Source organism: Eptatretus burgeri, chromosome 8, assembly GCF_056783735.1.
Source record: "Eptatretus burgeri isolate ZD-2024b chromosome 8, Ebu_testis_v1, whole genome shotgun sequence".
NCBI classification, from domain to species: domain Eukaryota; kingdom Metazoa; phylum Chordata; class Myxini; order Myxiniformes; family Myxinidae; genus Eptatretus; species Eptatretus burgeri.
In genome coordinates, this window is record NC_140968.1 from 23,028,262 (window position 1) to 23,042,912 (window position 14,651).

Consider the following 14,651-nt stretch of genomic DNA (forward strand, 5'->3'; position numbering starts at 1 on the left):
CAAGCGCTCGATCGTGCGGCAGAGGAGGAGGACGAAGATGACGACGACGACCAAGACCAGACCAGACCAGACAGCCTGTCCCGTTTATTTCTACTCGCCCCCCGTCGGGGCGGGGGGCACGCGTCTCACCCCTCCGCGCACCTCATTCGCCAGGGAACTCCGTTGTCTCTCCATCATTGGTCGGGGGGCGTCGGGCGCCTTGATTCCCCACCCCGTCCCCGATCTGCCGAGGATTCGCGAGAGAGACGTCAGGCCTTCGTGAACTCCGCCCACGTTCGTGATAACATGCACGTGAGCGATGGCGTCGGTGGGAAGAAGCGAGATGAAGGTGAAACGATGCTGGCGTTGTTGTAGTTGTTGTTGGTGATGTAAGAAACGAAAAGAAAACCTGACTATTAAAATAACTCCACAACGCAGGAACATTTAATTACCCATTAGACTAGGGTCGGGACCCTAACTGGCAACATGTACTTACCGATATAACTGATCTAAAGGACCTGTATGTTGTGTGTTCATGGCTTCCAGATTCGCAACAATAACACATGATTGTCTCTATTTGATCATATTCTGGTCGGTGGGCGATCTTTGCATTTTAATGTTCATAACCATTCCCATGATGTAATGTTTGTCGTTATTTTGCGATGTGAATTGTTCCTTTCTCTGTTCTGGATTGTGATTGCTTGCTTGACAAATATCCAGTGGTTTGTTTGCTTTGTTTTTGCAATTTAATTTTAGTGTTGTATTTAAGGAAGCAATTACAAGACCACGTCCGTCTCTGTGCTTGCACGTGACATTTCTTTATATAATGGTTGACACGCTGGAGAAATTAGAGCTATCGTTCACTTTGAGCTACGCTTTAACAGAAACCAGCACACCAGCCCTGTTAATTTGTACCTAATAAATGCCTTCTGCTTCTCCTTAATAGCATTCCTTATCTCACTACTCAACCACCCTGGCCTCTTTCTACACCTTATTGGAATGTACTTACATCCAGGTCTCTCCTCATACCCTCAAGATTTCCCTTCCTGAAATCTAATAGCCTTTTTTTTTTTTTTGTATACCTTGGTCGAGGCTCGTATGAGAGCTAACACACAACTCACAGCAAGGAGGCATGAGATATGAGACATGAGAGATGGGGGAAGATAAGAGGTGGTGGTGAACAGCTGTTTTGAAAGCCTGGAGGGAAGAATGGGAAAGAATAGAGTGAGGAAGTTTATTCCAAAGGCGGGAAAAAAGAGGAATGAACGAGTGAAGATGAGCAGTGATTCGTGATTTTGGTAGTTTTACCAGAAGGGGGTTGTTGGCGGACCTTGAGCGCCCTGTGGAAATGTGGTGGGGACAAATCGCAGAGAGAGCAGGGGGGGCAAGGCTGGAGAGGAGTCGGTAGAAGACAGAAAGACCACCGACCAACCTGCGGTGATTGAGTGAGAGGCCCAAAGACTCAGCTTCATTGCGGGAGATGCCGATGATCTTAAATGCCCTGGTTTCGACAGCGTGAAGCCGAGAAAGGTGGGAGGCAGGAGCACCAGCCCAGAGGGGAGAGCAGTACTCCATCAGGCTACAGACAAAAGCTTTGTAAGTGGTCAGAGCTCAAGAGGGCCGAGGAAGGGACTTAGCACGACGGAGGATTCTCAGTCGACGACTGGTTTTTGAGGCGAGGTTGGAAATGTGACTTTCCCAGGAAAGGTCATGGCAGATAGTGAGACCTAGAAGCTTGAAAGAAAAGACTTCTTCCAGAGGATTGTTGAGAAAGTGGATGGGGGGGTTTTGTAAATGGTCCTTTCGAAGAGACATAGTGAGAGTGTGAGATTTGTCTGGATTGAAAGACATGTTCCACGTGTTGGACCAGTTTGTGATTTTATCCAGATCTGCAGTGAGCGAAGAAGCTGCTGCTTGCCCGTCTGAGGGATGACAGATGGTACGGCAGAGGGTGGAGTCGTCGGCAAAGAGAAATAGAGGATTTTCCAGAGAGTCCAAGAGATCATTGATGAAAACCAGAAAAAGAACAGGGCCCAGAACGCTACCTTGAGGAACTCCAGCCTGCACAGGAAGAGGGGATGAAAGAACTCCATTTAGGGCCACACGTTGACTGCGACAGGAGAGGAAGTCTGCGAGCCATGAGTGGAGATGGTCTTGAATACCATGGGAAGAGAGTTTGGTGAGTAGGGCAGGGTGCCAGACTGTGTCAAAAGCACGTGATATGTCCAGGGATACGGCTCGGATTTCCTGTCTGGCATTGAGGACCTCCATCCATTGATGGGAGAGCAGAAGCAGCATATACAGGGTAGAGTGACCTGGTCTGAAACCAAATTGATGATTGGAAATCAAGCCATTGGAGAAGAGGAAGGATTTCATGTCTGAAGCGATGATGGATTCCATCACCTTGCTGATGATTGGGAGAAGGCTGATTGGTCTGTAGTTACAGGGATCTGTTTTTGCACCTTTTTTATGCAGGGCAGTGATGTTAGCAGATTTCCAAGCAGATGGCAGATGACCTTGGGCAAATGAGAGGGTGAATAGAACAGAGAGAGGGTCAGCAAGAGCAGAAGAGCAGGCTTTGAGGACACGTGGACTGATGCCGTCTGGACCGGTTGCAGAATCTGACTCGAGGTTTGAAAGCAAGCTCTCCACCTTGTCAGGAGAAAAGGATACAGAGTCCAGGGACAGTTGGGTGCGACTGGGTAAAGTGGGTAGAGATAGTGATGGGTTTAGGACACAAGATTTAGCTGCAAACACCGAGTTTAGACATTCAGCTTTATCACGTGTGGAATCAGCAGTGCGGCCATTTGAGGTAAGGAGGGATGGAGGGGGAACATACACCAGAAACAGATTTGATTAAACACCATCAGGATTTTGAGGAGGGAGAGAGGTTTGAGAGTTCAGACTTGAGATGAGAAAGATGTTGTTTTCTGGCTCTCCTGAGGGTAGATACACACTTGATCCGAGCTTTGTGGAAAGAACTGAGATTGCCCTCAGTTGGGTTTGCTTTCCATGAGGCAAAGGCAAGCTGTTTCAGGACAACTGCCTCGCCACAAGCTTCAGTAAACCAAGGGCGGGAGGAAGGGTAAGACAACTGAACACGAGAGGGGATAAATCTGTGCATGAGGGAGAGCAAGTTTCTTTGAAAGAATTCCCAGGATGAGTTGATGTTTGAGAAAGTAGTGATAGGAGACCAGTCTGTAAGTTTGATGGCTGCTCGGAGACCCTGCCAGTCGGCTTGAGTGAAATGCCAGACTCGACGGCGGTGAGGTGGTTCTCTGATAACAGCCAGAGAGATGTCCACTTTGACAAGGACTTGGTCAGAAGAACCAATTGGAGCGAAGGAAGAGCAGCAGATATCGTCAGGGAAATTTGTCAAAATCAGATCCAGAAGAGATGGAGTACCATTGGTTGAGATCCGGGTCGGGAAGTTGACCGATTGAGTCAGTCCCAATGAGTCGCAGAAAGCTTTTGCTGAGGTGCCATGGCAGGTGAGAGAGGTACCCACACCGAGCCAACTGGCGTGATGACAATTGAAGTCACCACATAAGAGGAAGAGAGAGTTTGGATGAGAAGATAGAAGATGGTCCATGTTTTCGGATAGTGAGGTGTAGATGGAGTCATCACTGTTCGGTGGATGGTACAGTACACATATAAACATGAGGTGGGAGTGGAGGGGAAGCCGAAGCCAGAGGTATTCCTGGGGTGTGGGGGAGTGAGAGCAGTGCATGGAGAGTGAGGAATAGAGTCTTTGATGAAGAGAGCAACACCTCCACCAGGACGAGGCTCAGGTCTGTCATACCGTAAGAGGGAGTAACCAAGGAGAGATACTTGGGAGTCAGACACGTCTTGGGAGAGGAAAGTTTCTGTTAGGCAGATAATGTCTGGTTTGTCAGTGGCAACCTGTATGGAAAGATCTGAAAGGTTTGAGCGAAGGCCCCGGATATTTGAGGTCCACACTTTTAATGAAGAGGAAGGGGAGAAGGCTTTAGGTGCAGGAGGTGGAGGGGAGGGGGGTAGGACAAGGGACGAGGGGGGCAGGTAAGGAGCGTTGCTGAAGGAGTGTGGGGTATTGCAGAATAGCGAGGGGAGGGGGCCGAATGAGGAGGAGAAAAGGCTCTGTGGTGCTGGGGGAGAGGGGGGACAAGAGACAAGGAAGAAGGCAGTTGAGGATTTGAGGTGGTGGAGTGAAGAGATAGAGGTGAGAGGGCAGTGGAGGGAGGCAGGTTGGTGCATGAGAGGGGGGGCAACTTTGAGAAGGAAGAATGAGACGGATGAAAGGTGGGAGAAAGGTGAGACGGGAATTTTTGAGATAGCTGAGACGGAGGCTTGGAGGGAGAAGAGTGCGATGGTTGCTTTGAGAGTGAGAGTGAGGAGTGAGGGGGATGAGTTGGCACTGAAGTTGGAAAAAAAGAATGGTTGATGGAAAGCGAGCATCCATGGCAAACTGTGGTTTTTAAAAGTTTTAGGTCAGAGATGCGATTTAACACAATTCTTGATGGATGCAATGAAGGCGAATTCAGAGCATGGAGAGAAGAAGCACTGTAATAGGTGGATTTTTTTAGGAAAGGAATGAAGGAGAGGTCGAAATGAGAGCAGTCTGTTAAAATAGCAGAAGAGTAGTGCATTGTGAAACAGTAAAGAGTACCACATGTGTGAGAGAGGAAGATGAAGCATTATAAGATCGTTTTTGTTGTTAAAAATAATGTATGAGAGAGTTCAACAGATTAGGTCATGGAAGTGTTAAAAAAAAAATCGAGGAAGAAGATGAGGAGGGAGTTAAGAGGAAGAAGAAGAAGCAGAATCGGGAGAAGGTGAGCGTGTTGTTGTTGTTGTTGGGTATATGTATATGTATATGTATATGTATATGTATATGTATATGTATATGTATATGTATATATATGTATATATATATATATATATATATATATATATATATATATATATATATATATATATATATATATATATATATATATATATATATACATATATATATATATATATATATATTTTTTTTTTGTTGTTGTTGTTGTTGTTGTTAATATTAATGTATGAGAGAGTTCAACAGATTAGGTCATGGAAGTGTAAAAAAATCGAGGAAGAAGACGAGGAGGAAGTTAAGAGGAAGAAGAAGAAGAAGCAGAATCGGGAGAAGGTGAGCGTGTTGTTGTTGTTGTTGTAGGGTTTTTTTTTTGAGATAAGAAAGAGATTAGTTGGGAGAATGGGGGATGTTTGGAAAGTGGGGAGGATCAAAATTGAAGGTAATGGGGAGAAAAAACAAACAAAAAAAAAAAACGATCGAACACCGAGTGGAACCGGTAGGCCTAGGCCTCAAGCACCAGGTAAGAACGTCGACAAAAATACTCACAAAATAGCACGATTTTTGAAACAAAACCGAACTAGCAACACACAGTAACATGTAGGTGAGAAAATTAAACAGTTAAAACGGGACAAATAACAACCGGAAACTTAGCTTTGAGAACGTCAGCAGGGAGCCCCGAAGGAGACCTCTCGCTGCTCCAAAACCGGAACCGGAAGTGGACCAATCCTGAATCATCATCATCCTGAACATCATCATCATCCTTACTCCACCATCCTGAACTTCAACTCTTAACAGAATCCTTGCACATGTGATGTTATGGTCACTTGATCTTAAATGCTCCCCTACCACTACCTTCTCCACCATATTGGGATTGTTACTAAAAAGGATGTCTAACACTGCATTCCCCCGAGTGGGCTTATCTACAAACCGAGTTAAAAATCAATCTTGGACTAAATCTCGGATATCATCATCTGCTCTGCCCTTTCCCTGTTCCTGGACCCAATCCTTCCCTGGCAAGTTAAAATCCCCCATACTCAATACTCTTCCCTCACCACATGCCCTTTTGAATTCCTCATGTCCTCCTCCTTCCTCCTCTTCCTTCACACTATGAGCCCTATAAAAGCATCCCACCAGTATCTTTCTGTTTTAACAATCTCTAATCTCGACCCATGCAGAATCCTCCACATTATTTCCCTCTTTATTGTTATCTCTTTCTCTTGATGCAATGCTGTCCTTTACCCAGATTGCTACTCCTCCTCCTCCGATTCTCTCCTTCCCATCACACCTGTACACCTTGTAGCCTTCCAATCCTGTCCTCCAGTTAATCTCCTCCATAAACAATGTCTCACTGACTGTAACTATGTCATACTCCTTTCTATCTACTTTGGCCTCAAGCTCTTCCATCGTATTATTTAAACTCAGATTATGGATAGATTCAGACAAATCCTCAACCGAAAATACCAGAAGTCTTTCTTACAGAAATTGAAGTGCACCACCATCTTACATAATCGTCCACTTCCACCTGTAATCTCTACCTTGGTTAACCCGAACCACATCAAATCCTCTTAGTTGCAGGTCACTATCCTCTTCCTCTCTCTCTGCTCTGCTCTTATATTGCTTGTTAATCCATCAGCTTATTGTCTTGGGTTGTTTCTCCTCCACCCCATGCATTAACATTATCTTATCCTTCTATCAACCAAAACTCTTTTATATGTATGTATACATATATATATATATATATATATATCAAAATGTATATATATATATATATATATATAAAAATATATATATAAATATATATATATATGTTGTTGTTCGTCTTTCGGCTGCTCCCGTTAGGGGTCGCCACAGCGGATCATCCGTTATGATCCGCATACTGATTTGGCACAGGTTTTACGCCGGATGCCCTTCCTGACGCAACCCTGGTCACCTCTTACGACACAGGGATAAGGATTGGGTTTCGCCATGATTCCGGGCTGCCCAACACACTCTCATCGTGTGGCCCAGCACAGAGCTCCCGTCCTCAAGCGATCCTCCAGCCCAAGCCTCCGAGTAGCCGGATTACAGGCGCACGCCACTACGCCCAGTAAATATATATATCAAAATATATATCAAAATATATATCAAAATATATATATATATATACATATATATATATAAATATATCAAAATATATATATATATATATATATATATATAAATATATCAAAATATATATATATATATATATTGTTGTGGGCCGGGGGTCGGGTGAGAAGGCCTCCAGGTGGGGGAAGCTATCTCAGCTCCGACCAGACTTCCCGGAATTGTAGGCCGTCGCACACGGATAATTCCGTGACGCGGCAGGTCGCTTAACCGACCGTGGACGCCAATAACTCAACGGCATGACCTCGGGTCCTCCGGTCTATGGGTTAATCGGGTTGCCTAATTAATCACGTGATTTCATTACCGGAGAACACGCCCTCGGTACGCCTTGTCCGAACCGGATCGGATGCAGCCGAGCGACACTGTCAAGGATGTTCCGGCTATAAGGAATGGATCGTTGGGAAAAAAAAATAGTCCCAAGCTAAACTAGGATTCGGACCATGCTGGATCAATGGAAGAAAAGACAAAAACGAGCAGGGAACATTCCGAATAATAATTTATTAACAATGAGCGAGGAATGGTATGTGGCACAATCAGGATTTTTTAGGGTGTGTTGTGCAGAGATAGGGGAGAGAGAGGTGTGGTGCAGCAAATAAACAAGCAACTTACAAAAGCCGACACAGAGCAGACTTAACGCGAAAATAACAACAATAACAATAATGATCTTCTGCAGTCTTACTTAAGCAGACAGGCACCAGGACACACACACACACACACACACACACACACACACACACACACACACACACACACACACAACCCGATGAAGAGGGAGTATTGAAACAAGAAGGGAAAGGAGTTGAGGTGACGATCTCGGTACCTTTGTTCTTGATCGCACAAATACTTTTCATGCCACCAATACTTTTCGGGGGGGAATGCTCCGTAGTGCAGCACCCAACAGCTGGCACGTCTTCTCTGGCTTCAGCAGAGCATGTGGAGACCATGTTCATGAAGGAGGGGCTTGAGTGGAGAAGGGACTGAGTCCAGAGTGCGTGGATGGAGTGATAGGCGGGACCAGGTAGGCGGGTAGGGTTAATATCGTGTGGGCAGAGACGAGGAGGCGGAGTCCAGGCAGCAGGAGGCGGGTCGTGCCGAGAGAAGACGGCCAGGCCAGAGCGAGCGCGCGAAAGAGAAAAAGAGAAATGTGGAGGGACCGCTCCGACCTTTATAGGACTTGCAGCGTGGGGGGAGGGGCCACCCCAAAACAAAACGTCATCACCTGAATCGGGCGCTAAGATTGGCCCTGACCCCTCACGTGGCCCGCTAACTTTGGCCGGAAACCGCCTCACTTCGTTTCCAGCAAGGTCATCCCAGACAGCGAACATATTTCGCTCCGACCCCACAACATGACACGAATCGCCCACACTGAAATTGGCATGCGAATCGTCCTGCAAAAACCCCCGGGCCATGCCCTGGCGACCGGCCGAGGGTCCCGCATGCCCACTCGGGCGTCCGATCAGCGCCGAACAACACGCCCGCTCTGCGCACGCCAACGCGGCCCGCACTGTATATTCCTCGGCTCGATCGCAACTTTGCTGTCCGTAGAGACAAGAAGACGTTCACCATCCATGGGGAATCCACTGCTGCCAGCGAGGGACGAAGGTACATCATTATGGATAAATCCATGCATGTTTCGCGAGCGGTGTACGTGTCTGCCTTCGAGCACATTCTATACAGTGCGTGGGGTTCGGCCATTACGAACGTGGCCAGCGCCCACGTCCGCACGACTCTGCTAGCGTGTGCGTGGGGCGAACACCAATATGGGTCAAATATTTGGTTGAAAAGGAACGCACCGCTTTTACCTCGCACACGCGCATCCCGTCCAATGTGGCGTGGAGTCGCCTTTATCGGCCTCCGTATGCATTTCGTGCAGCGTGGCCGTCATGCTGGCTGTGTTTCCTGTGTTGTGAAAAACACCATTCGTGCAGCCTCTTAAGAGGTATTCATTCCTATGCCTTTTTAATGCAACCGGCAATCTTCCCCAGATCATCGGAAGCTCGAGTCGATAATCCCGCACTGCGAAGCGCGCTGTATGACTAGCTGCACATATTGGGTTTAAGGCTCGCTTGGGAACGAGGGCTCTGCGCCGTATCGTTTCCTCACAGCGGCGCCGGTCCAACGCTCGGTCCAATGCTGCATGAGGGCCCACCTCACAGCGAAGGCGCACGGGGCTCAGATTTAGGGCCCTGTCACACCTTGACGTTTTAGCCAGGAATTGCAACGTATAAAAATGCACGTAAAACGTTGGCGTATGCTGAAGTTTTGAGGTTTTTTTTAAGTTTTGGTCGTATTCATAACGTGTTGGTCATATGCATAACGTATTAGTAACAGGCACAGAACGTTTCGTTGTGTTAAAGATAACTTATACCAACGAATGCTTAGCCTGTTGTCGGCGTTCACAACCTTTGCCCAACTATAGTTTAACTGAGTCATAGCGCGCTGCACGTATCGCCGACGAACTCGTGGCGTTCTCTGTTAAAAACTTGCTGCACGCCGATTCAAATCATAACCGCCTGAGAATTGGAAGTGTCAACATCGCAGTCACACCTTGACGATTTAGCCAGCGTATGCCGACCTATGAAAAATGTGTCTAAAACGCTGGGACACGTCGAATACAGTATGGGTAAGTTGTGTACACGTTAGGAGCATGCTGAAAAACAATGAAGTACGCTGGCATATTACGTGGTACGTCGAGTACGTTGTGAAATTTCAAGCATGCTGAAAATTTTACGACGTACTCGACGTATGGCTCACAAGTTCCACATACGCTGGCATAAGTTCTCGGCAAGCTCCGCGATCGCTGACACACGTTACTTGTAAGTTACTCATAAGTCGAAATACGTCGAGGTAATGTTTAGCATACCCGAAACTTAATTTTTAACCTACGAGTAACGTGCCTTGAACCTATTAGTAGCGTGCTTTGAACCTATGTGTAACGTATCTCAAACACGCATTGGCATATGTAACCGAATTTGATTGACGTCTTCCGGAGGACTACAGAACTTACTGAACGTGTTTCTAACTTACAGCTACCGTATAATGGCGTATTGGCAGCGTCTAGGGGAATTAGTATATACAAATGGGCTTCACAAGAGGAACCCGTCAGTGTTCCAGACTCCATGTTGAGTAGATGTCAATGTCAGTAGCAGTAGCAGTAGCTCGAGAGAATTTAGTGATGTCGATGTTGTTAGTAGTAGTAGTTCGAGAGAATTTTGTGATGTCAATGTTATTAGTAGTAGTATTAGTTGTAGTCGTAGCAGTAGTAGTTCGAGATAATTTAGTGATGTCGATGTTGGTAGTAGCAGTAGTAATAGTTCGAGAGAATTTAGTGATGTTAGTAGTCGTAGTTCGAGAGAATTTAGTGATGTTGATGTTGGTAGTAGTAGTAGTTCGAGAGAATTTAGTGATGTCGATGTTAGTAGTAGTAGTAGTAGTAGTTCGAGAGAATTTAGTGATGTCGATGTTAGTAGTAGTAGTAGTAGTAGTAGTTCGAGAGAATTTCGTGATGTTGATGTTGGTAGTAGTAGTCGTAGTAGTAGTACTTTCAAGTAACGTGTTGCAAAGTGTGAACAACGTTCGTGTAGCGTGCTTACAAAACGTTACTCATAGGTTAGAAATAAGTTTCGGGTACGCTAAACATTACCTCAACATGTTTCGACTTATGAGTAACTTACAAGTAACGTGTTTCCGACGTGTGTCAACGATCGCATAACGTGCCTACAACTTATGGCCAGCGTAGCGGAACGTGTGAGTCATACGCCGGCATACGTCGTAAAATTTCAAGCATGAAAAAATTTGAGGAAAACCCAAAAGTACAACGTTTAAAGCCAGCGTACTATGGCGTATGGCAGTGTTTTTCAGTGTGCTCTTAACGTATACAAAACGTACCCATAACGTATTCGACGTGTGCCAGCGTTTTAGACAAATTTTTCATAAATCGGCATACGCTGGCTAAATCGTCAAGGTGTGACAGGGCCTTTACCTCAGGAATAATCAGACGAAAAGAAGAGTAGGGACGAAATGAAGAAAAAATGATGTAGCAAACCAAGCTACGAGATCATCGCAATGCATTCCCTTGTTGTCCCGCTGGACAAAAGGAAAGGGACTATCTGCACGTATAATAATGGAATAACTGTCTTGGGACCACTGTCTGTTGGATGCATGCGGTTCCAAGAACCGCAACAAAATATATATATATATATATATATATATATATATATATATATATATATATATATATATATATATATATTTTTTGTTACGGCTGTGTAAATTCGCAAACCACCATTCAGGTCCTGTAGGTGAGATATCTCTTAAGTACATGTGTGGTTAGCCCCAAACCCGTTGTTTCGAGGGAATTAATGTGATTCATTCGGGCTGCGACGCTTTGAGATAGCCGTTTTTCTGTTCTATCTTTATTTTGAACCAACCACGCTCCAACCGTCAGCCAACAACAACGCCAACAGCCACGACCTTTACCTTCACAACTCGCTCCTGCAAACATCGCATCACCGCCATTCCAAACGGCACCATGGCCATCGGCCACCGCCGGAAACTCTCCACCACCTTCACCTCCCTCCTTCTACGGCCATTCCCGCACCACCTGTGAGCACCGAGCGTCGGGCTGTCCTGGGCTCGTACAAGATATGCGCTGAGCCGCGAGTGCAAATAGCAGCCTTTCCGAAGAGAATTCGGATCAGGAATGCTACACGCCCACTTCTGATTCGTCCAATCAGCAAGCGCGGGGCGGCTTGGCCCCGCCTCCAGGTGCGTCTGTGTGGAATCGAGATATGCAAATTCTAGGATGAGGGGAGATTCACGCCCCTTTTCCTCCGTCCAATGGGCGAGCGTGGCCCCGCCCCCGAGGTCATCCTGATCCGGAAATTTGCATATTGTTTTCTCCTGCCGGCCTATAAAACGGCGAGCGTGAGGCAAATGAGAGGAGTTGTTGCGCAGAGAGTTCGTTTTTGGTTGGAGTTGTTGCGAGGCAGTCAAGTCGGGTTGGAGAGCGGAGTGGAGTCAGGAGGCGAAGGCGTCAAGGTGGTTTTCTGCAGTCGGCTGAGGAGAATTGGGGGAAGAGTCCAAGGAGCTGGGGTTGAGGCAGGGAAGATGGCGGTCGGCGACGAGGTCGCGGTGGGATCGCTCGTCGCGGGACCCAAGCCAGCCAACCATTCTCCTTCCCCCAGGGCATCAACAATTCCGCCCCCCCCCCTTTCCCCCGCGCTGAGATAGTGCAGAAAGGGGGCCCCGTTCCCACCCCACTCCAAGCGGTGCCAACGAAACCCGCAAAGTAGCACGAAGTCGGGGCACCTCCGCGCAGCCACATTTGCGGCTCATCACGAGGATGCGGGCAGGACCCCCCCCGGTCTCGCGGGCCTGACCGCTCCTTCAGGTCCCGCGCACACAATGGCCTACGGGCCCGTCTGCCCCCTTGCCTATGAGGGTGGCTTCTTTCCTTTGCTTTTGAGTAAATGTGTGTCGGCACCAGTCTGTGAAGTAAAACTGTTTCAGTGTTGCCGTGTGTCGGTCTTATTCGGTAGTATCTCTGCGTCATTGTTTCTTTTGTTGCATTTGATATATGTGCATTCTGTTTGGCTGTATATGTGTGCTCTCCGTGTGCCGCGGAATAAATGTGCATTATGTTGAACTGTTTTCCCGTTTCACTTCGTCTTTTCTTTAATTGAATCTCCATCTTGCTTCATGTAAAGGGTTCATTCGTAGTGGGCTTAAAACGCCCGATAATTAATCAGAACCGTCGAGGCCGACGATAACACCGCTCGGTTATCCAGATAGCACGGAACGGACCGCTTAAGCGGTTCGTGTCCGGAGTCGGCCTGCGGCGAGGTACGATCGCCCGGTCTACCATCCGCGTGGGTACTTAAGTAGGTCGAGTTTGGCGAACAACCCTATCCTACGGGGGTGGCCGATTGGCACGATTGTAGTGAGGTCGAAAGGCCCACCCGTGACTGGCTGCGGGCGATAGTTCCCGGAGGGTCACGACAGAATTGTCCGTCCGGTGGGCGACGTGCCGCGATTCGAGTCACGTGGCCGTTCGCACGCCGGTGGGCGTGAATTCGCAACTATATATATATATATATATATATATATATATATATATATATATATATATATATATATATATATATATATATATATATATATATATATATATATATATATATATATATATATATATACACTCTTCTATAAGCCACATTTAAGAGAAAATACATAAAAACTACAGTGCTATGAAATGATGACAGTCCCACCTTTTGAGTGCAAATTGCTCCTGGCCTGCACTAGAGAGGGGTCATCAGGTCCAACACCAAGTAGACGTAGAGCCACATAGTTGAGTGTTGTCCCAAACACTGTGGACTTGTCTTCGATGTGCCTGCAGAATCAGGGACAAAAATAGGTAAAACTCGAAGGGCACTGGGTCGAGCGCATACCTCCGCCATGTAATGCCTGATCCACGAGAACATATCAGGCCCAAAACATTTTCGAAATATCATGCTATATGTCGTTTTGGGCACCATCTCTCAATGGTGAAGGCTCACTTTAAAAATTAAATAATTCTCGTATCCAGATCCGAAGTCGGATGTTCACCAAAATCTAATCAATTCGTCCTTGCCACACACCCAACCCTGTCCACCAAGTTTTGTCCGAATCCGTCCACAACTTTTTGAGATATCGTGCTTTATATCGGTTTAGCCCGATCTCGCAATGGTGAAGAGTCCCTTTAAAAATTCTCAGATCGGATCCGGATCTTCACTAAAATTGAATCAATCCGTTCTTTTCACACATTCAACCTGACCACCGAATTTTGTCTGAATCCGTCCCCAACTTTTTGAAAATATCGTGCTCACAGACAGACAAACAGACAGACAGCGATGAAAACATGACCTCCGTCCAACTTCGGTGACGGGGGTAAAAGCCATGAAAAACACTTAAAGAAAAGAAGAAAACACAAATAACATAATAAATATGTTTTGGTTATAACACAAATTCTCTGATAGAAGGAAAAGTGAACATTAAACAACGAATTATGGAGGAAATAAATAACATTTGAAGTGAGTGTTGGTAAAAATGTGAGAAACCATTTATCCAAACGCTGATCTCACAAAGTGCTCGTGCTCACTGTAGGTTAGAGCAGTAATTTGGATTTTGTTTAGGATGCCTGTGATGGCTCACCTACTCTTCACGAAGGACACCATGGGATCTTTAACGTCCAACAACGAATAACAGCAGACGGGACACCCAGTTTAACGTCCGTCCGAGGGCCAACACGTACGCTGATGAATCACCCTGCCGATCAAACGCCGGGATGACAGCTGATAGCTTTTTATTTATTCGTGTGCAACATGTGGTTGCTTAGCTGCATCATTTTCTGGGAGCAAAGCTGTGCTGCTGATGCAATGCCCCCTGTTGCCAGTAAACTAGTACTCATATTGCTGACCTTGGAAGGATGACGGGCTGAGTCAACCCACCTGGTGTTAATTCAATAGTGAAAAGGGGCTTGAATTCAAGACCCTAGGATCTTAAGCCAGCCACATTAGCTGTTAAGCAAACACCAGGCTTAGCTTCTAGCTGGGCCGAGATTCAAACCCAGGCTATACACCTCTCGGCTATCCTGCCAGCCCTAGTTTGTTTATTAGTGAAAACTGGAGTGTGTGTGTGTGTGTGTGTGTGTGTGTGTGTGTGT

At 46.5% G+C, this 14,651-nt stretch overlaps 1 protein-coding gene across 11 annotated transcripts in view; it reads right to left on the minus strand.

Annotated features, from left to right (window-relative positions):
* Positions 1-14,651, minus strand: part of LSS (lanosterol synthase) — a 113,693-nt gene that overhangs the window by 45,895 nt on the left and 53,147 nt on the right. For all 11 annotated transcript variants that reach the window (XM_085891134.1, XM_085891130.1, XM_085891127.1 and 8 more), the window contains one exon: positions 13,219-13,340. In XM_085891134.1, coding sequence (XP_085747260.1) covers positions 13,219-13,340 — 122 coding nt within the window. The remainder of the gene's footprint in view (positions 1-13,218; positions 13,341-14,651) is intronic.